This window comes from Podarcis erhardii (assembly GCF_964252035.2).
Source record: "Podarcis erhardii genome assembly, chromosome: 1".
Lineage (NCBI taxonomy): Eukaryota > Metazoa > Chordata > Lepidosauria > Squamata > Lacertidae > Podarcis > Podarcis erhardii.
In genome coordinates this window covers 49,097,077-49,119,031 of record NC_138497.1, presented here as the reverse complement: position 1 = coordinate 49,119,031, position 21,955 = coordinate 49,097,077, and the positions used below count along the sequence as shown (strand labels likewise).

Sequence of the window (21,955 nt, the reverse complement as noted above, 5' to 3'; positions counted from 1 at the left end):
CAAGTGAATAATGTGCCGTTGGCTAAAATAAAAATCAACAGTGGTTTTGTCTTTTCTGTATGATGCTGCTTCATACGTGTTCTTTTGTTATTAGATAACTGGTCCATCAGGTTGTGGCAAGACTCAGTTTTGTATTATGATGAGCTTGCTGGCGACGTTTCCCACCAGCTTGGGAGGATTGGATGGGGCAGTTATATATATTGATACAGAATCTGCATTCAGTGCTGAAAGGTAAGTTTACACACACACACACACACACACACACAGAGAGAGAGAGAGAGAGAGAGAGAGCGCGCTCTTTATGGCATTTTTCATATGTCAACGCATATTGCAAGGGTGCAATTTGAAACCCTTGTATTGTCAAATCTGTCATCTGCATCCAGCCTTTGCAAGATCTAAACATATACAGAATCCAGATCCTGTATGGCTCCGGAAGGTGGAAGAAGGCATAGCAGCTTGTAAGCCTGAGGTGCCCTGTTGTATCTTGCTCTGGCAAGTCACATATGGTGCCAGATCTTTGTTTTTTTTATAATAATTTTTATTAATTTTCCAACACAATCATATCGAAATTTCCACAAATTTAGTTCTATTTGGACTTCCTTCAGCTTCTCTGACAATTATCCATATATACCTCTCAGTAACGCATTTCTTCTGTTTATATTGCCATTAAACTTCCCTCCCACTTCTGTTTCTTTTTAACAATATATCTCAACTTTCACAGTGCTTCTTGAAACCCCACTAGCGTTGTTTGCACATCACACGTTCTTTTCAGATATTCGACAAATTTCCCCCAGTCCTCGATGAACTTTTGGTCTCGAAGATATCTAATTTTCCCAGTTAGTCTGTCCAGTTCTGCATAGTCTGTCAGCTTCAGTCTCCATTCTTCTACCGTCGGTATTTCCTCTTGTTTCCATTTCTGGGCCAGTAGAATTCTTGCTGCTGTAACTGCATATTGGAAAAGTTTACAGTCCTTTCTTCTTATTTCCTTTCCTGTAATCCCTAAAAGAAAAATCTCTGGTTTCTTTACAAATGTGTATTTTAACATCTTTTTCATTTCATTGTATATCATCTCCCAGAATCCCTTCACTTTCTTACACTCCCACCATGGTGCCAGATCTTTGAGGCCTCGTATGCTTAAAGTCTTCTGGAACTTGACTGTCTCTGCTATTGCTGTAAGGGGAGACCTGTTGGCAAATCTGAAAAGTGCAGTGTGTGGCTGCAAACTTAGGCCTGTTGAAGTTTATTTTGACACCTTCAGGGGCATCTAAAGTATTCTCATTTGTTTTGTTTTGTTTTAATAATATTTATTAAAAATTTTCAAATATAACAGAAAAGAAAAACATCCAAATTTAAGACCTTATTTTCAATATCATCTTTCCAGGACTTCCCCTCCCCTCCCCCTCTTGTATTCCAGTTCTTTCAAATAAATTCAGCAAATTCTTACCCCAAGTTTTAAAATTATTATCATTAACCCAATTTAAAAAATATTTTCCCATCCCCTAAAATCGACCTGTTCCCTTCCACGAGTTCCCCTCTTTAGTATACAATACAGATTAACATAAAAAAAATAGAAGAAAGAATAAAATGTAATTTAACACCCTTTGGATTCCAAATTTCCCTCCCCCCTTTCCCGGTTGCGTTCCCAATGTCCGTCAATGTCTGCTGTCGTCCTGGAGCTCCCACATCTAAACCATAGTCCTTCACCAGTCCGCTTTGCCGTCTTTTTAATAATCTTTGCCGTCTTTTGGTCATCTTTGATTTTGAATGTCCAATCTTGGAAGGGGTCTATCTTCCAACTTTGTCCAGTTCTTGCTATTTCTTGTTGTTCTTGTTGTTCTCTCTTCTCCTCTTTCCCCCCGCCCCCCCCGCTCTCCTGCACAAATGTTCTAATTCCAAAAAGCTTGTAATTCCTCTATAGAGGCTTTGTTATTCAGGAACAAAACATTACGTCAAGTCCCTTCCATTCTTCAATAGATAAATCTATTGTCTCCTTTAGTGTGTAGACCTCTGTAGACAAAATAGTGTTCCATTTCTGCAGTTTCCCAGGAGATAAAAAGTCCGATTCAAATTCCATGCCAGCAATACTTGTAATGACCCACAGCTCCTCTAGAGGGATTATAATAACTCAGTTTCCTTCCCGATCACACCCACCAGTCAAAGTAACTTATTATTCCTTGTTTTAAACAGTTTATATCCAATTTATAACAAATGTAACCAGCAAAGTCCTCGTAACAAAGTTCTCTTTTTGTTCTTCAGTTTTGGCAGCTCCTTTGACAGCTGTCAAAACCTCTATTTCTCCTCTCCCGGCGCTCTCACGGATCGCTCCCGGGGTTTTTTTGGGGGGGGGGGGTTGTATTTTAATTCACATTCCACTTTTCTCCTCCAGCCCAGCTTATAATTTTCCATCGCGAAATTAATAACTTTATCAAAAAAAAAAAAAAAAAAGGTTGCACTCGATCTTAGTTGTCAGGTCCTTTGCTTTAGCTCCTCTACAACAGGGGGGAGGCTGACTTCCTTTTTGCACGTCCCCCGCTCGCTCCGAATTTAAGAAAAAAATTGTTCCCCTTTTTAATCCAAGTTCCAATTACTCACGGGTTATTCTTTTGAGTCCAGATTTTCAATGGAAGAAGTCAGCGCTCTCCGCCAAATGGCATGCGGCTTCACTCGGCAGGGGAAGCGGAGGACTCACAGCACCCCCCCCCCGTCACCCGCTCCGTAGCCTTTAAAAAGGCTCCTTCGCGTGGTCGGGTCCCCATGCCCATGGGTTTCAGCGCCCATGGTTTTTGAGGGTCCCCGCGTCGCCGGCTTGGTAGAACCCAGCCCCTGCCGAGCAGGCTCCCTCCGGAGCCATTCGGCGATGGCGCCAACCCGGAAGTCCCTAAAGTATTCTCATTTGAAGCATTGTTGCTGCCATATGTTTACTGCTTTTCCATGTTGTATTTTCATTTCCTTTTATGTATTTGAGCTAACATGACACTCTGTAGGAGTTGACTTTGGACTTTGTTACAAAATCAGTTAATTCGAGTTCTCTTTATTCAGAGAGCATTTATGGAATGCAAGTAGAAAATCTGCCTCCCATTGAAAATCAGTCTCATAACCTCAAATAGTGTAATGAAGGTGGATTGCAAATTCTATGCACCTTTTAAGAAACTTAGTTTGTTGCATATGTGTTTTCTCTTCATTTTCAGAAATTCTGAGAATGAACTTGAAAGTTTGCAAAACATTCTTGAATTCAGATGCACATCCTCTGTGCCAGATGAGCAGGGTATAAATAAATAATAAAATTATTGTTATTATTAATGTCAGTGACATGTCTTTTGGGTTCCTAACAGGCTTCTTGAGATGGCACGGCACCGTTTTCCTGATTATTTTGCTACAGAAGAAAAGCTGGTTTTAATTGCCAACAGAATTCATCTTTATCGGGAATTCACCTGTCACAGTGTATTGAAAAGGTAGGACTTCTTTCTGGGGTCCAGCAGTGCATTAGATGTGTAAAAAACATTCTATACAGAATATATAATGGTTGGACAGAATGATAACATGCCTTAAGGCTTAGCATTACAGTATTTTACTATGTTTTTCCTGCCTGAAACACATTGACACTTGCTGACTCTAAAGGAAACTATTTTTGTACCTTGTTCTTTACTATTCTAAGTGTTTCTGTGTGCTGTGTGTACAATAAACAAAGGAAGTGAGGCTTTTATATGTTAGGATTGCATATTTGTAGGTAGCTATGTTTTTGTTTAACTAGAGATGTCAGGGATTGAACCTAGAACCTTCTGCCTGCAAAACTTGTACCTGCCCTTTTACAGAGGGTTAGACCCTTACCAAAATATGAAATGGAAAATGTCGACCCACAGTCAGTGCTAGAAAGCAGATTCTGTGCAAAATTGCACTGAGTGTTTAGAAAGCCTTGCTTATAACCAATGGGCTTCTCTGTTCTATTAGAACTATTCAGGTACAGAAAACTCTTGATATCTTGGTAGCAGTATATGTTTGCACTTGTAACATTTGACCCCTGTAAAGCAATTGCCTGTGAACAACCTTTTTATAAGATTATTATTTTGAAAGAAGAGCTATTACAAATATTATTGCAAATCAATTTGTTTTCCTTCCTGCCTATTCTTTTTAGTTTATATTTTAAGATATATTAATGGTTTATGGACTATTTTAATGAAGTATACCAAAACACACAGACAATGATGCCTTACCCAACACGTTTAAATGTGTGCTTTAAAGTGTGAAAGCAACACACGTGTTCAAAACACATGCATCGTGGAAGTACACTGGTAATTGTCATAGAATCATAGAGTTGGAAGAGACCACAAGGGCCATCGAGTCCAACTCCCTGCCAAGCAGGAAACACCATCAGAGCACTCCTGACATATGGTTGTCAAGCCTCTGCTTAAAGACCTCCAAAGAAGGAGACTCCACCTCACTCCTTGGTAGCAAATTCCACTGTCAAACAGCTCTTAATGTCAGGAAGTTCTTCCTAATGTTTAGGTGGAATCTTCTTTCTTGTAGTTTGGAACCATTGCTCCGTGTCCGCTTCTCTGGAGCAGCAGAAAACAACCTTTCTCCCTCCTCTATGTGACATCCTTTTATATATTTGAACATGGCTATCATATCACCCCTTAACCCAGTGGCGTAGCGTGGGGGGTGCAGGGGGGGCCGGCCGCACCGGGCGCAACATCTGGGGGTTAGGGTTAGGGGGCGCAAATCCATGGGTTAGGGGGCGCAAATTACTTGCCTTGCCCCGGGTGCTGACAACCCACGCTACGCCACTGCCTTAACCTCCTCTTCTCCAGGCTAAACATGCCCAGCTCCCTTAGCCGTTCCTCATAAGGCATCATTTCCAGGCCTTTGACCATTTTGGTTGCCCTCCTCTGGACACGTTCCAGTTTGTCAGTGTCCTTCTTGAACTGTGGTGCCCAGAACTGGACACAGTACTCCAGGTGAGGTCTGACCAGAGCAGAATACAGTGGCACTATTACTTCCCTTGATCTAGATGCTATACTCCTATTGATGCAGCCCAGAATTGCATTGGCTTTTTTAGCTGCCGCGTCACACTGTTGGCTCATGTCAAGTTTGTGGTCAACCAAGACTCCTAGATCCTTTTCACATGTAAATGAATTGTAAATGAATTGAAATTAACCGGTCAATGTTCATGAGTCTAGAACAAGGTTTGCTTGATTAAATGAGAAATTAGCCTGCAAGATATGTTCATGTTCACAGGTATAGCTCTCAACCTTGTTGGCATGCATTATTCAATGAGTGAGTTTAATGGGAAAGATCAGGTCTCTGTACCAACTTTGCCACTTGCATGTCTCATGGCACCTAACACACTCTAAATCCTGGTATAGTATCATTGCTAAATGAATGCTTCAATTTGCTTTCAGGATTGAATCTTTGGAAGAAGAAATTATTTCAAAGAATGCCAAACTAGTAGTAATTGACTCTGTTGCTTCTGTAGTAAGAAAAGAGTTTGATACAAAACTTCAAGGCAATCTGCAGCAAAGGAGCAACTTACTGAGTAGGGAGGCATCAATACTGAAGTACTTGGCTGAAGAATTTTCAATACCAGTAAGTTTCTCTCCCTTTTTACTTTGTGCACATATGCATATGTATTCAAGTGCAAAGTTGTTAGTAGTTTGGATGCCCATCTCTTCTGTGTGGATTTATATCATGAGGATATTGCGGCATGCTTCATCATCAGGCATTTGCGTGGACAGGCGGAGTCCCCAGATCCCTAGTGGTCCCCCCGTCATGTGGAATAACGACTCTAGACAACGTGCTATGGGATTAAATTGGCCACAACTTTATTAAATTTCATATGTGGGTAGACCTTGGCTCAGGCATTGGGCGTTCTCCCTCCCTAGTCCCCAGCCGGGGACCTAGGGAGCATCAGGGTTATCCAGTGTGTGTGGGGGGGATGGGCCGGCTCTGGAGAACATATGTTCAAGCAGAGATAGCCGCCCCCGTTACGCCGCCGCAGGGGAGAGCAATGACGACCTTTCGGCGTACGGCCAAAGCCTCCCTTCAAAAACCCCTTTAACGGGGAACCCTGGTATCGCCGCCGCAAAGAGGAAGATGGACTAAAGGATTCCGCCCAAGGCCTGATACCGCCAAAGTTGTGACGTTTTGCTACGGGAAAGGCGAAACCTGCCAATGCAGGGAAATTCCTTTCCGGCCCTTTAACAGCGACCTTATTGTAGCAGCGCCCGCATACCTGTGGAGACAGGTTAACCTGCAAAACCTATGAAGAAAAGTTAACCTGCAAAAGAAGACATTAACTGAGGGTGGGTAGGGTGGGAGAAGCTCTGGAGCCAAGTGAGGATTAACAATTAAGATCCACCCTCTATTGTGTGGGCAGGTAATCCCTCCCCTTACCTGGCCTGGTTTCCCTGGCAACACTTCCCCCAGGTGGGATTGGACAACTCGCTGGGGTAGGCGGGGACCTCCAGGTATCCCACCTGAGGGAAGGCAAAGCCTATGCTGATGGGGCCACTCCAGATCCAGGGCTGCACGCGTCCACGCAAAAGGCGCCCCCCGTTTTAAGTGGGGAGCGGTCATTGGCTGAGCATCATCAGGCATCATCAGGCATTTGCTGTTGTCTCTCCCAAGGACTGAAATTTGTGTGTGTTGAATTTTCATTGACTAAGCAGTGAGATATTTTGAACTTGGCAAATGTGGACTGAGGTTGTTTTGCATCATAATAAAATGGAAAATGTTTCACAATTTATTAGACCACATTTATTAGAAAATGTTTCACAATTTATTAGACCACTTTATTAGACTTACGTTTTATCTAGAGTTACTAGATACTTTGGGGTTGGAAATTTGAACATTGCTTTTAATGAAATATAGTGTGTCCATCTTTAGTCATTTGGCATATGTTTAGTGGTTCTGGTCCTTCAGCTGATATGCTTAGTAGTTTACTAATTATAAATTTACTAATTATTTTAATACATAATATATACGCTACCTTTTTGTGCAGTGTAGGGGTGGCTACTTGGAGAAAATACAAAATCTTAGGTAGCTTTTGAGCAGAGTTAATTAAATCTGTGTCAAAAGCAATATTTTGCTTTTAGACAAGTTTTTCCTTAAGAACAATTTTAGAGAAGAATAATCCCCAGGAAGCCTACTATGATAGAATTTTTAAGCATTCTGTAAGTGTAGGAAGCATACTGTATTGAGTAATTTAAGAAAAAAATGTGTCGGGGAGATGTGATCCATCTGTGAACTCTTCTGTCTCTGACTGCTCTGGTTCTTGTAGCTTTTGCCTCAGTCAATCATACATTAGATTTAGGAAGAAAAGTTCCTGTGAAACATGGTAGGGGTTGCTTTTATTTTTTGAAACCTGCTATAAAACTTGTCAGGTGTCTTGAAATACTAAAACATTAATCCATGCCTTTAAAATTGTGTGCAAAGGTAATGGCCCAGACCATCTTATTCAATGATACACATTTAAAAAGGAGCCAGGAAAATGGTTTTTGAAAAAGTGACTTTAACGACATTTCTGTTTGCATTTAGAGCAAATATGATGCATTCTTGGCAAAGTGGAAAGTTACATAATGTGTATGGAAGTTCTTAATACCTCTGTCTTTTAGTTATTTCATTTCAGTTGATTAACATTGTAAATTTGAGCTATAGAAAGCAATCCAGAGATGTTGCACTTTGCCCTTCCTTAAGAACATAGAGACAGAATGCTAAGAAGACTGAAGCTTTTAATGTTTTCCAGAGATGCTGAATGAATGGAAAAGTTAAGCATTGATGCTTACTTTATTAATGTATCCTTTTGATACTTTAACCCTGTATATACTACAAACAGCCAGTTTAAAAGGAGGTTTGAATCACTGTTTAAATTCATAAAACAGCAGAGGAAATGTATAGTAATTTTGTGTTTGGTGTCTGTACTCCATTTAGATTGATTAAATATGTTGCCTTGAACACTTGAACGAAAATGTAGTCAGAAAGTTTTTTTTAAAAAGGATTAAATTACAGTGGTACCTCTACTTACAAATGCAATCCGTTTCGAGGTGCCATTTGCACCCCGAAAAGTCCTTAAGCAGAGTGCCGCTACTGCGTGTGCATGAAGTGCAATAAAGCGCTTCTGTGCATGTGCGCAGATCGCTTCTGCGCGTGTGTACGTGGCAAACCCGGAAGCAAACACTTCCGGGTTTGCTGCGTTTGTAACTTACTTTTAAACTTCCACAAAATTGGTGGAGGGCTTTTAAATATTTTTTTAATTTCTGAATTGCTTTTTACGTTTGTCTCATGGCAATCTACAAAACTATTTCTAGTTGTTTTTTTGCTGTTTTATGAGGTGTTATTCAACTAAGCTTTACTCAGGGTAGACTTACTGAAACTACCGTATTTTTCCTTCTATAACACGCAGATTTTTTCTTCTAAAAAGGAAGGGGAAATGTCTGTGCATGTTATTGAGCGAATGTGTGGTCCCTGGAGCCAAATGGGCGAGGGGAGGCAAAAAAAAAGCAGGCAAAAATCGCGCGTCTCCTAGAAGGGAAAGCTGAAAAGAGGAAGTGGCTGCTTTCCTGCATTCTGCCTCAGGGTCTTACTGCCCACCCATCTCTGTTTCCTTTCTGTGTTTGCTCAAACGGATCAAAGAGCAGGGAAAGCCCCTCCCCTGCAGGCAAGCAGAGGGAGAGAGAGAGAAAGAGCGCGCGCGCGCGAGCTGGCTGGCTTGGGTGGGTAGGTGAGGGAAAACTTTTGCCTTCCTTTCCTCTCTCCCGTTATACCCCGCTCCTGCATTCTTAGCCAGCTGCTTCTCTGCACACCCCTCTCGTGCTCCTTGTCCGTTCTGTGTTTTTCCTTCCCTCCCCACTTAAAATGTGGTTAAAAAGCATGGATCCACATGGATCCTCAGGATCTTTGCATTGGGTCAGCCCAAATTCACCATCAGATCACATAGCATGTCCGTGGCTACAGCCTGCCCCCCAAAAATCACGCACCCACTGTTGCCTGGGGCTGCAATGGTGCAAAAACGTGGTTAAAAAGCATGGATCTACATGGATCCTCAGGATCTTTGCATTAGGTCACCCCAAATTCACCATCAGATCACATAGCATGTCCATGGCTACAACCTGCCCCCCCCCAAATCACCCACCCACTGTTGCCTGGGGCTGCAATGGTGCAAAAACGTGGTTACAAACCATGGATCGACATGGATCCTCAGGATCTTTGCATTGGGTCAGCCCAAATTCACCATCAGAGCACATAGCATGTCCATGGCTACAGCCTGCCCCCCAAAAATCACACACCCACTGTTGCCTGGGGCTGCAATGGTGCAAAAATGTGGTTAAAAAGCATGGATCCACATGGATCCTCAGGATCTTTGCATTGGGTCAGCCCAAATTCACCATCAGATCACCTAGCATGTCCGTGGCTACAGCCTGCCCCCCCAAAATCACGCACCCACTGTTGCCTGGGGTTGCAATGGTGCAAAAACGTGGTTAAAAAGCATGGATCCACATGGATCCTCAGGATCTTTGCATTGGGTCAGCCCAAATTCACCATCAGAGCACATAGCATGTCCATGGCTACAGCCTGCCCCCCCCCCCAAAATCACACACCCACTGTTGCCTGGGGCTGCAATGGTGCAAAAACGTGGTTACAAACCATGGATGCACAGGGATTCTCAGGATTTTTGCATTGGGTCACCCCAAATTCACCATCAGATCACATGTCTGTGGCCACAGCATGAAGCACAAAAATGATACATCCACTGTTTCATTCAGAATGTTTTTTCCCTTGTTTTCCTCCTCTAAAAACGATGTGCGTGTTATGGTCAGGTGCGTGTTATAGAGCGAAAAATACGGTAATGAACATGACTAAGTTGGGACCATTAAATTCATAGTGGATTTAACAAAAGTGAAGGCTAGGAAAATCTGTTTACACCGTTCCATGTGCAACTGTCTTTTAAGGTAGGCCAGTCTTGCCCCATAGCTATCTGGTATGCTGCCACCACCCTCCCTTTTAGGGCATCATCTCAACTCAAGACATGGGTGGTTTCTGGGAGCCCAAGGCAATTACATGTGAAGAAGCCTGGAGACAGTGCATTCTGTGCTTCTTGGCCAAATCCCTCTCCTCTTCACAGGGAAACAGAGCTGGTATCCAGCTGTCTATCCCACCCTAGAGATCAGAGCAGCTTGCTTGCTTTCCTGTCAGACTCTGCTTATTCACACAAGAAGTATGTGCCCAGGGTCTAAGCCTGTGGGAGATCACACTAACCCTTAGAGTCTAGCATCAACACAACCTCAGACCTCAGCAGCCAAATTATATAAAGTTGATTAAGAGTAACTAAGGAAGAAGAGGACCATGGGAATAAAGCAGACTTCAGAAAATAAAAAGAACATATCGGTTCAGGTCCGTTTGTCTTGCTACTTACAAACAGGCTTTTGGTCTCCCCATGAGAGGAAAAAAAGTTCACTGATAAATTGTAGTAAATTGCCATGTAGAGTTCGATTAACTCCTGCCCTCTTCTTCAGGAAGTGACTTTTATCCCTCCCTTTACCATTGTAGCAGGGGGAAATGTCCTCCAGCCTATCTGGTAAAAATTCTCTTTTATTTATAGCGGTTAAAATTATTATCTTGCAACACAACATTTACTTTGAAAACTGTTACAGTTTAAATAAATTTATAACTAGTTTCAGTTTTGCTGACATCTGTCTGCTTTCAAGCCGAGTGTTTCAAGAATGCACATTTTTGCAGTTTATGGTCTTGACACAATGTTCCGTTTGGAAGAGTCATGCTCATAAAAAAATAATGCTGTTGAGAAAAAGAAATGAAAAAGCTGGTGCAATATTTCCTGTTTCAGTGCCACAGAAAAGTGTAGAAAGGGAGGTAAAACAGTAATACTGGATTGCAATTTAAAGCAATACAGTGGCAGGACAGGCTATGGTCTCTAAAGGAGAGGTTGGGGCTTTCAAAGCATGTATGTTTACACACAGTTTGACGGTTAGAGCTGTTGGACAGGTGTTGTCAGTGCCATCATGTTAAAACAATTGTATCTGCTTGTACCACTAATGACTGTTTTATTGTAATCTTATTTTAAGTAATCTGGGGGCCTAAACAACTTCAATTCTAAAAAACACTTTGGGGTATAATCCTAAAAAATAAAACAACAATTTCAATCCTCCTAAAAAAAAAAAGGTCAACAACCTTGGTTGGCCCCCACGGCCCTTGGCCCTTCACTTCATCAAATCTGGCCCTCTTTGAAAAAAGTTTGGACACCACTGTGCTAGACAATGTGTGTGTGTGTGTGTGAGAGAGAGAGAGAGAGCGCGCGCGAGATTGTTTCCTGGGATTGCCACCTTAAGATGGAATAACAGTGCGATCTTATATGTTGAATTCAGTGGAGTCCCAGGTAAGTGTGCCTAGGTCAGCTCCCACTTCTTCCAAGTCATGTTTTAAGATCTGGATTGTTTCCCTTTTAAATTACAAATATCTAGCGGGTAACAAAAGGTTCTTCTTAACTTTAAAAAAATCACAATATTTGGAAAATTTACTTGATCACTCCTAGCTCATACTTGCTACTGCTGCATTCTAATTTTATACTACCTCTGTTATTTTTTTGTTTGGCTGTAAAGCAGGGCTGAGGAACCTTTCTAAGCTTTGGGGGCTGCATTTCCTTCTGGCAGCTTTCCAAATATAATTCTCTGAGATAGGATTGGAACCACTGTAAAGCAGTGCCTCCCATACCGATCCCACTAAGTCATTTCATAAGGATACCATGGTCAAGGGGATCAGAAGCTCCTGAAAGATCAAGTAAACACAACAGGGTTGCACTCTGCCAGGCACCAGGAGCATTTTGCACCTGGCTATTGGCCACTTGGGACCAAGTGAAGATGCCTGGGTGCTAGGATGGCGTCTGACGTCTCCACCCTCTGGAGGTGCATGCCTGGGGATCCTTGGATCGTGACTGTTTTCACACAACAGCAACACATCCTGTAGATTTCTATCCATTATATTTTATCTTCACAATGAGATTGAATTTCAGGAACCAAAAAAATGGTATTGAAAAATGAGACTTTCAAGCTGTCCGCCCCCAAAATGTCAACTAGGCATTCTGTTTTGGCAATTGGTTTAAGGGGCCATTGGGCATGTAGCTTATATACCTGATTGACCAGGGCCAACCTGATTGACCAGGGCTCATAACTAGGCCTGAACTCAGGTTGAAAAGAGTAATGATAACCTCCTTCATCCCAGAGTACTTGCAATTGTTTTGCTGCAAACCTCTCAATCAGTTTCCCTAAAAAGGATGTATTTGTGACTGGGCAGTAGTTTCCACAAACCAATGGATCTAGGCTGGGCTTTTTCAGGAGTGGCTGGATCACTGCCTTGTTCAGGATGGCCAAGAACACTTTCTCCTTCAAGGATACATTGACCATATCCTTGATCCACTTGGTCATCTCAGCAAGCTTAAATAAGCCAAGATGGGCACATATAAGATAAATGTACAATAAAACTCTGGCAGGGGGAGACATTCTGACTATGGTATTTACACAAATCTAATGCACCATCAAATCTAATGCACACCTCAATATTCAAAACCTTGAAACCAAAAAAGTATTTGCTGGAAAATGTAAATGTGCCATCAAATCTAATGCGCACCCTAATTTTTGCAATGTAATTTGGCCAAAAATGGTGTGCATTACATTTGAGTAAATAAGGTAATAGTGGGAAACGGGCACTTTCTGTTCTATCAAGCACCTCAAAAGATTTCACCGAGTGGAAAAGAGATGGCGTTGCATCTTAAATTCTGTAAAAATAAGTTCCACATTCAAAAATGAGGTAAAAAATTGGCATTTTAGACAGAACTCCAGAAAGTCTGTTTTGCTTTAACTCTAATAAACTGCTGGTGGGTTTTCTTTCATTGCTATGTGCTACTTTCTCCCACTTGAGACTCTGGTTAATATTTTGGGTACTAGAAAAATAAGACAGATGGGAGGTTGTGCTGAAGGAAACCTCAGCCAGTCTGCAATTTAATTAGGACCAAATGAAAATGCTCAGAAATGCAACAGTCCTTGTTTGAAATGTTGATATCTGAGTTTTTAGTAACAGGAAAGATTTTCTTTGATCAATTTTCTGGTATTTTGCTGATATTTTTGAATGTGTCCATTTTGCTGAGTTACACTGTCCATCAAATATATGAATGAGCTACACCATGTCTTTTTTTTTTTTTAGTGATGTTTGCCTCCCACCTTCCTGCATCTGAAATTTCTCATATGACCTTTAGGGCCCAAGGATGCAAAGCAGGGCTGGCTTGAGGACTTCATTGAGAGTTGACTGAAGCCACTTATGGCCACATGTCAGTTATGGACATGGCTAAAGTGGCCAATGCACACTCGCATCATGTGTGCACACACACTCTCAAGAAGGCAGGCAGCCAGGAATGTGTGTACACAGACATGCACACTCTTCCACATATTTTTGTCAATGAGCAAGGAACCAAGTGGAGGCTTTCTTGGTTATGGTGTCCTGGTAGTGGAATTCTCTCTTCAGGGACGCTTGCCTAGTGCCAAGTCTGATACCTTTATAGAATCAAATAAAGACTGTTCATTCGCCCAGGCCTTTTAGTGTGCTCTAAGTTACTTTTTCTTGATTTGTACTTAATTCTATTTTATTTCTCATCACATTCATTATATTATATCTCCTTGTTTCATTGTTCTATATTGTGATCACCTATAAGCAATACCCTAGATTTGTTTTATTGTGTGTTTTACTTGATTTTTAGTTTTTCTTTTCTTTTTATTGCTCTGTTTTTAATGTGTGTTTGTGGATTAATAGTTTATAATTTTATTTAAACTGCGTTGGGAGGCCTCTACTCTAAAACCCAGTAAATCTAAATCACCTTGTCTTTGAAGCATGCTTCCAAAATCTGAAAGTATAAACCTTTGCCAGGGCACTTTTCTGCATGCAAGTGTTTTTATTTTATAAGTGATTGGCTGGTTGATCATGGAATGGCATGAATCAAAGCTGACTCTGCCTTTGTTAGTTGTGAACTGTAAATGATAGTATTTTGGGCCAGAAAATGTCTGGCACAGGCAGATAGTCATCAGCTGCATTCTTGTAATGAATGTGTTTATGTCTTTTCTCGCGTCCTTGCACTTACTACACTCCAGCCTGTAGTCATAACTTTTGTGGTATGGGAAGCTGTTTAAAGGTATACAGCAGGTGTGGAGAAAAGGCATCTTGTCTGTGCAAAAAGCAGTAATGCAAGAACTCAAATATGCTTAAAAAATGTAATCTTTAGCTTCTTTAGATTAGAATAATTGCGAACATATAGAAGATCTCATCCTCTGATCCTGGAACAAGGCTATTTTGCATTATATTTGATACTTGAATGAAGTTATCAGAGTACAAAATATATGTGTCTCTCACCATGTTATGAAGGCTCCATGCTTCAAATGCAGCTTTCCCCTTTATTGCTTACATTTTCTAATCTAATTTGAGTTAGAGGAAAAAAGACTTACAAAGTTAGAAACCCATACAATGTTCCCCTTGATTTGACGAGATTAAGTGTCACTCAAATTTCAGTTCTAGACATGCTTACTCAGAAGTGAATCCAACTCAGTTCATTAGTGAGTTTGTAGTGAAGTTTGAGGTTTGTTGCTTTGGAATTCTGCAAGAATTGATAGAGAACTTAAGTTGTAGGAGTATTTTCCTTTTTGCTTAAAAAATAGTCAAATTGCTGCCTGAGCTGTTTGACCTTGCATGTCAATGGTTTTTTAATTCAGTGTTATGCTGTATCTCTATCTGTATCTTTGGGTTGTTATGTATCTGTGCTTATTTACTTGTTAGCAAGTTTTGGTATCCAATACCAGATTTTTAAATTAACAGTTCCATATTCATCTGCCAACAGGCCATGGCTAAGCCATCTAACATGTTTTGAAAGCAGCTGTTGAACAAGATGGTAGCATCCAGATATCTTTGCTTCAGCAATGAGGTTTGCAGGAAAAACCTTAAATAGTAATTCTAGTGCACTTATGTGACAATTCTCAGATTTCGATCCTGCAGTCTAAATATTATATAGTAGCACTGCAGTGGAAGAAAAGAGCATATTCATTTGCATTACAGCATGTTTGTTTTCTCTGACATCCTTGGTTGTCATTGTCTTGGGTTTATCAAAATACCTGTTTCAAAGATCATAATATTTTTAGTCTGATGGGACCTTGAAGCAGAAGCTTGCCAGTGTTCTTACTCCTGTACTCCAACCAATTTCTCAGTAGATTTCATATTTCTCTTAACACTGAATGTACAAAACATGTTTATTATGTCTGAGTCTCCTTGAAACTTCTGTGCCCTTTTTGGTACACTACTATTAATAAGATGTTTTGATTTTTTTATTTAAAAAAATAGCTTTGAGTAAGCACAATGTTTTAAATAGGTATACTTTCATCACATGTTAACTGACCTTCAGTGGAAAAGCAAACTACAGTGGTACCTCAGTTTATGAACAGTCCTGTTTATGAACGATTTGGTTTACAAACTCCGCAAAACCAGAAGTAGTGTCCCAGTTTGCGAACTTTACCTCGGTCTAAGAATGGAATCCAAACGGTGGAAGGACACCAGCGGCGGGAGGCCTCATTAGGGAAAGCGTGCCTTGGTTTAAGAATGGCTTCGGTTTAAGAATGGACTTCTGGAACGGATTAAGTTCGTAAACCGAGGTACCACTGTACTTCGTTGTACAATGCAGAATCATGTTTCTCCAGCAGTGACTCCCCAACTTTCCTCTCCTTGGACCATTTGAAAATCGCTAAGGATCTTGGAGGACAACTTAATGATTTTTCTGCCTCTTGTAGCAATTGTAGTGTGCTGTGCTAGTTGTTGTATGCTTTTAGTTCTTTATTGCTAGTTTGATTTCCTACATTGAATTCATTAGAATCCAATTAAATACAATTAAAAATCAATGTGAATATTTGCTTTGATGATCTTAAATCACAAATCCAGACATGCTGCAGAGCATCTGAATGGAACGTTTGGACCACTGGTGGTCTTGGTCTGTGGACACCCTCTTGGAACCCCTGATCTACATTACACTTTAATTGCCTTTGACTTTTCCCATTATATTGTGCTTATTAGGTTTATAGCCTGGCTGAGAACCTGTGGTTTTGCTAGTTAGGTTACACAGTACACATTTCAGATCACTCCTACTTTTACTAAACTTTGTCACAAACAGGGTCTTGCTTTGCTCTGACAGCAGAGATCCTCTTAATTTGGAGATATAGTGGAACCTCGACTTACGTACGGCTCTACTTATGTATGATTCCAGTTACAACCTTCGGTAGGTGCTTCGACTTATGAACTTTCCTCTAGATACAAACAAAGGCCTTGCCAGCAGCCTGGAGCTCGCCCGGCCAGCTGTGGGGCAGCGCTAGGGCCTCCGCTGCCACGGAGAGAGCCCCATCCCACCCCCGAAGCTGTGGAAGAGGTATTGCCTGCAAGGGGCACAGCAGGGCACACTGCAGCCCCAAACCCCGCTGATGAACTAACCTGAGGAAGTCTAGAGAAGAACCTGGCCTGGCAAGAAAAAAAAGTGACCCTGGCAGAAGTGAATCAGCACTTTACTGACCCTTTCCCCACCCCCAGCTTGTAGCCAGGTAAGCCCACCCACCCTCAGTGCACGTAAGAAAAAAAAGTTAATTTTTTTATCTACAATAATGTCTTATTTATTTTATAGTACAGTACATTGATTATTGCCTTCATTTTATGGATCTATGGTCTCGTTAGACAGTAAAATCCATGCTTTTCATCGTCTAGAACGGATCAGTTCACTTTTCCAGTACTTTCTATGGAAAAGTGTGCCTCTATTTATGTACGTTTCTAGTTATGACCGGACCTCCGGAACGGATTATGGTTGTAAGTAGAGGTTACACTGTACTAGGAGTTAAATGTGGCAGTTTTTATGTGTGCAAAGTGCATGTTTTTCTACTATGCTGTGATACAGCATGTACATTACATGGAAAGGGTTCCAAATTCAGACCCCGACATTTCCAAGTGAAAAGATCAGGGAGCTGGTCATGGGGAAGATTACCAGTGCCTCCTAGCCTGATCAGCTGCTGGGGAGCAAAGTAGAGAATGTGGAAATCAGCTCAAGTAGCTTTTGTTAAACAAGAATGTGAGTAATATAGTAGGAATTAGAACAGCCTAAACAGTGCAGTGTCATGGTTCGAGTGTTGGAGTACAACCTGGGAGACAAAGGTTCAAACCCTCACTTAAGACATAGAATCATAGAATCATAAAGTTGGAAGAGACCACAAGGGCCCTCGAGTCCAACCCCCTGCCAAGCAGGAAACACCATCAGAGCACTCCTGACATATGGTTGTCAAGCCTCTGCTTAAAGACCTCCAAAGAAGGAGACTCCACCACACTCCTTGGCAGCAAATTCCACTGTCGAACAGCTCTTACTGTCAGGAAGTTCTTCCTAATGTTTAGGTGGAATCTTCTTTCTTGTAGTTTGGATCATAAAGCCCACGGAGACACCCTGAGCCAGCCACTCTCTCTCAGCCTAACGTGCCTCCCATTGTTGTTGGCAGGATGAAATGGGAGGGAGGAGAAACTTTGAGCTCCTTGGAGAAACGGTGGGATCTAAGTGTGACATAACCAGTTCTGTATGTAGAATGCATGCTGGTGACAGTTCAGCAATATATAGCAAATCCATTGACTCTCCTTAACTATTGCTACAGTTTAGTCATTACTACAGCTATAAAGCAATCTGTACATCATCTCTTGAAACATTCAGTGTCTCCAGCGTGTCTCCGTTTCTGAAGATCCTGTTTTCATAAAAGCGGTGTCCCCAGGTGTGATGAAAAAAACTTTAAAAGAAGCAGAAGGAAAGAGCCACTAGGTGGTGCATGTTTATCATGTAACTAATTCCAAGTTGATGAATGAAAAGGCCTCCAAAGGAATGCATAGGTATTTCTGTTTGGTGGGGGGGACCATTATTGGAACTGTAAGTTTAGATTCTCCTTTTCCTAAGGCAAAGCTAGCATAATGATCCACTTATTTCAAAGCAATTACACATTGAGAAAGTATTTCAAAGGAACTTCAGATTCAGGTAGGTAGCTGTGTTGCTGACACAGTCAAAATAAATAAAAAAATTGTCCAGTAGAACTGTAGAGACCAACTAAGTTTGTTCTGGGTATAAGCTTTCGTGTAGAATCCTAATGCAAGCTCAATCACTTCATATAAGTTGAAGCAAAAATAACTGGGCAGAAGTAAGAGATCATCTTGAAGTTACTCAAATACATTCTGCCCCACCCCTGAGAATCCTGGGAAGTGGAGTTTACCCCTCACAGAGCTACAGTTCCTAGCATCCTTAAACTACAGTTTCCTTGCTGTGTGTATGTGTGTGTGTGTGTGTGTGTGTGTGTGTGTGCGCTTTAAATGTATGGCGTGTATGTAGCCTTGACAATAATGGCAGCAGAGAAGCAATTCTGGCATGCAACCACATACTTATAGCCTCATCCAACAGAGCTGTTCTGAAGCCTTCCCCAACAGGGCCATCACACTTTTACGAAAGAACAATTAGCTCTTTTGCTTGATAAGTACTTTGAAGATAAAGTTGATTGTATCTGTAGCAACTTGAATTTATTTGTGCAATGCCTATTGATGGTTTTGTTGGATTAGTTTCAATGATTGAAGCGCAAGGATAAGTTGTGTCTAGCGAGAACTAGTGCAACAAGTCCTGGTAGCGCAGTGGGATCTCCCCCCCGCCCATTCAGCTATGGGGGTCAGAAGAACCCCCGAAACAGCACATGGGGGAGGAGAGGGGTGATCCTTTTAGCAAGCTAGAGAAATGGTTGCATCGCTGAAAGGCTCGTCATAGCGCAACACAGAATCCCTTTCTTAGTGTTGCTAATTCTGGCCTGTAATGTCTTATGGAGGTGTACATACTGGCAGATTAGGTCTTGCATCTCTGTGTAAAGATGTGGCTGTGCATCCACCCTAGAGGAAGGGCAAACCGCACCCAGAGGTTTGTCAGATTATTTTTTCTAGTCCAGGGACTCAAGCAGTTGATGGCTACACAATTCTAGTCACTCTTGAATGATACTGATTATCTAGATTAATGTCAACTCTGATATAGTTGGGGTTTGATACAGAAACAGGTTTGGTCACTCTGATGGATGACCTTTGCTGGCCAACTGGGGAGTGAGATGTGCTAGTTTTCCTGGATGTCTTGGTGGCTTTCAGTGCCATCAGGCTATGATTGTTTGTGTCTCATTTTTAAGATGACTGATCTAATTTGAACTCCAACACTACTATGCAGATTGGAGTGTAATTATCCTTTGGATTTTACACTTGCCTGAAATTTGTGAGACAGTTCTGTGCTCAAAAAAATAGCAAAATGCATACTTTAGGATAAAATACATTGACAGGAGCATACACCAAGAGAAAATGCTGTTTAAATATGTGTGATGTGATAAAACATATATAAATATGGATTTTTGTATGAATGAGGAGGCAGGATGGAATTGACTTAAACCAATAAAAATGAATGTAGTGCTGATAATGCCTCTTTGAAGCATATGATGCTGGTGTGTCTGTGGCTGTGTCCTTTTGCGCCCAGGCCCCATGAATCTCGCACCACTCAGCAGAGATTGGGGTGGCCTGTGTCAATATACTGAAACAGCTCTGTGCGCAAAATTATCAAAATGACAAATTATCAGAACATCAGCATATCAAAATACTGGGCTGTATGATTCAGCAGTACAGTGGTGCCCCGCAAGACGAACGCCTCGCAAGACGGAAAACCCGCTAGACGAAAGGGTTTTCCGTTTTGGAGGCGCTTCGCTAAACGAATTTCTCTATGGGGTTGCTTCGCAAGACGAAAAAATCTTGCGAGTTCCCGCGCGTTTTTTCCGCTCCCCCCCCCTTTCCTAAGCCGCTTATCAGCTGTTCCGCTGATAAGCTGCTTAACAGCTGATCGCTAAAAGCTGCTAGACTGCTAATAGCGCTAATCCGCTAAGCTGTCAATGGGCTTGCTTCGCAAGACGAAAAAACTGCTAGACGAAGAGAATCGTGGAACGGATTAATTTAGTCTTGCGAGGCACCACTGTACTAACCGGGAAGAGCACGAAACAAGAGAAGCATATTGAGTATATCAACTGTGTATGAGATGATATTATAAAGCAGATTGTGTGAGGCTGCATGTATTTTATATGAGCCCCTTCCAACATATAAGACTTGCTCATGGCTGCTTGGTGACATACTTTTGTCACAGGCAAGTTTGGGAAAGGCTACAACTAGATCTGCATGTTGCCAAAATAAATAAATTCCAAGCTTCCCCTCTGTTCTAAACCTTTTAATTGTATCTTTATGCCTTTGGAGAATATATACTTCCCTTCTCACAAGTTGCATTGCTCACAGTACAGTACAGTGGTACCTCGAGTTACAAACGCCTCAGGTTACAAACTCCACTAACCTGGAAGAGTCACCTTGAGTTGAGAACTTTGCCCAAGGATGAGAACCGAAATCGTGTGCTGGCGGCACAGCGACAGCAAGAGGCCCCATTGGCGAAAGCACGCCTCTAGTTAAGAACTGTTTCAAGTTAAGAAAGGATCTCCGGAACGAATTAAGTTCGTAACTAGAGGTACCACTGTACCAGGAAGGGATGTGTGCAGTGGCCTAGGCCCTCAGTTAACAGGTTAAGTTACTTGGCCATATATAGCTTTTGGCGAATGGTGCCTGAAACTGCGCGGTCCATTTATTCAATTTAATGTGAAGGCTGAAATCTTGAAACATAAAATATTTAGTGAGGTGGGAGTTACTGTCATAAAACTACATGTTACTTCTGCTCCGTGTTCCCAGATTAGCTGCACTTCCTTCTTAGCACTGATACTGAACTGAAGTACAGACACTGTAGGTGGCGCTTTATTCTTGGTTATGCACATGGAAAAGAGATTCAAAGTTGGTTAAGCGCTGAGGCATACTATTTTTGAGTAGGCAATATTTCATCAGCAAAGAAACTGGAAAGCTTATGCTTTTGATAAGATAAGCAGTCTAGATGTTTCCCGCTCCAAAACAAACCTCTATTCTCAGCCCTTGGTTTTATGCTCCATTGGTCTCTTAAAATGTAATACATGATCAGTTGGAACCATAAATATATTGGTGCAATTTATCTGTGTATTTCCCTTTTAAAGCCTGCCAAATATTTGCCTTGCAATTGTAATCTGTTCTTTCAATCAGTTTCTTTCATTTATTTTTTCTTGCTTCATTTCCTGGTCTTTCTGACTTGCTTAACAGTGGCCACACTTTCTCTAATACGAATTTCTCAAAATCGCAAAACAAAGTGGAATGGATTGATTTGTAATCCTCTGTAATATACACCAGCTTTTCTTACATTAGGTTCTGCCTACTTTGAAAATATTTCTGTTAACTCAGTGTGAACAAAGAGTTTTCTAAAGGTTTTTCATTGTGGTGCCTTTTCATTTTTCAAAGCTTTTCTGTGGCTATCAAATGTAATGGGTTGTTCATCTCTGCAGTGGCGTGCTGTGGTGACTGGTCTGAATTTCTGGTTCTTCTTTTGCCTATTCAGTCTTAATTCTTTTTAAAGTTTATAATAATGTTGCTTATGTTATGTGATCTGTATTACTTTCTACCCTTTGTATGAATGTCAACAAATGTAAATAGTTTAGGAATTTTCTTTGCTTTTACTATTTTTCTCGATGCTTTTCCCCTGTTATCATTAAGATTTCTCAACTATCCAGGTTATTGTATGAGTCTATTTGGTTAACTGGGGCAATACAGAATAAAACAGCCTTGCATTTAACAGCTTGCCTTGTAGCCATAGGAAGCAAGATACTCTAGGTGTGTAAATGGGGTGCTGGAGGAAGGATGAATCTCTCTGTTTCTCCTTCACTAGTTGATGGTCTGTCCAGATCATGGAAGTAGGAAAGCTGACCCTCTAACACCATCCTCTTAATAAAAGGCA

The 21,955-nt window shown here is 41.4% G+C and overlaps 1 protein-coding gene and 1 long non-coding RNA gene across 15 annotated transcripts in view; both read left to right on the top strand.

The window, feature by feature from the left end:
- The window catches only part of RAD51B (RAD51 paralog B), a 351,970-nt gene that overhangs the window by 16,847 nt on the left and 313,168 nt on the right, over positions 1-21,955 (top strand). For all 14 annotated transcript variants that reach the window (XR_014153916.1, XR_014153917.1, XM_081851645.1 and 11 more), the window contains exons 5-7: positions 95-231; positions 3,333-3,452; positions 5,400-5,583. Coding sequence is in view for 12 of the 14 variants with exons in the window: in XM_081851645.1 (XP_081707771.1) it covers positions 95-231; positions 3,333-3,452; positions 5,400-5,583 (441 nt within the window). In the remaining 2 variants the exon portion in view is untranslated. The remainder of the gene's footprint in view (positions 1-94; positions 232-3,332; positions 3,453-5,399; positions 5,584-21,955) is intronic.
- On the top strand, positions 8,953-9,577 carry LOC309349022. The gene is made up of 2 exons (XR_014159612.1): positions 8,953-9,089; positions 9,259-9,577. It is a non-coding gene; the product is annotated as an uncharacterized lncRNA (long non-coding RNA).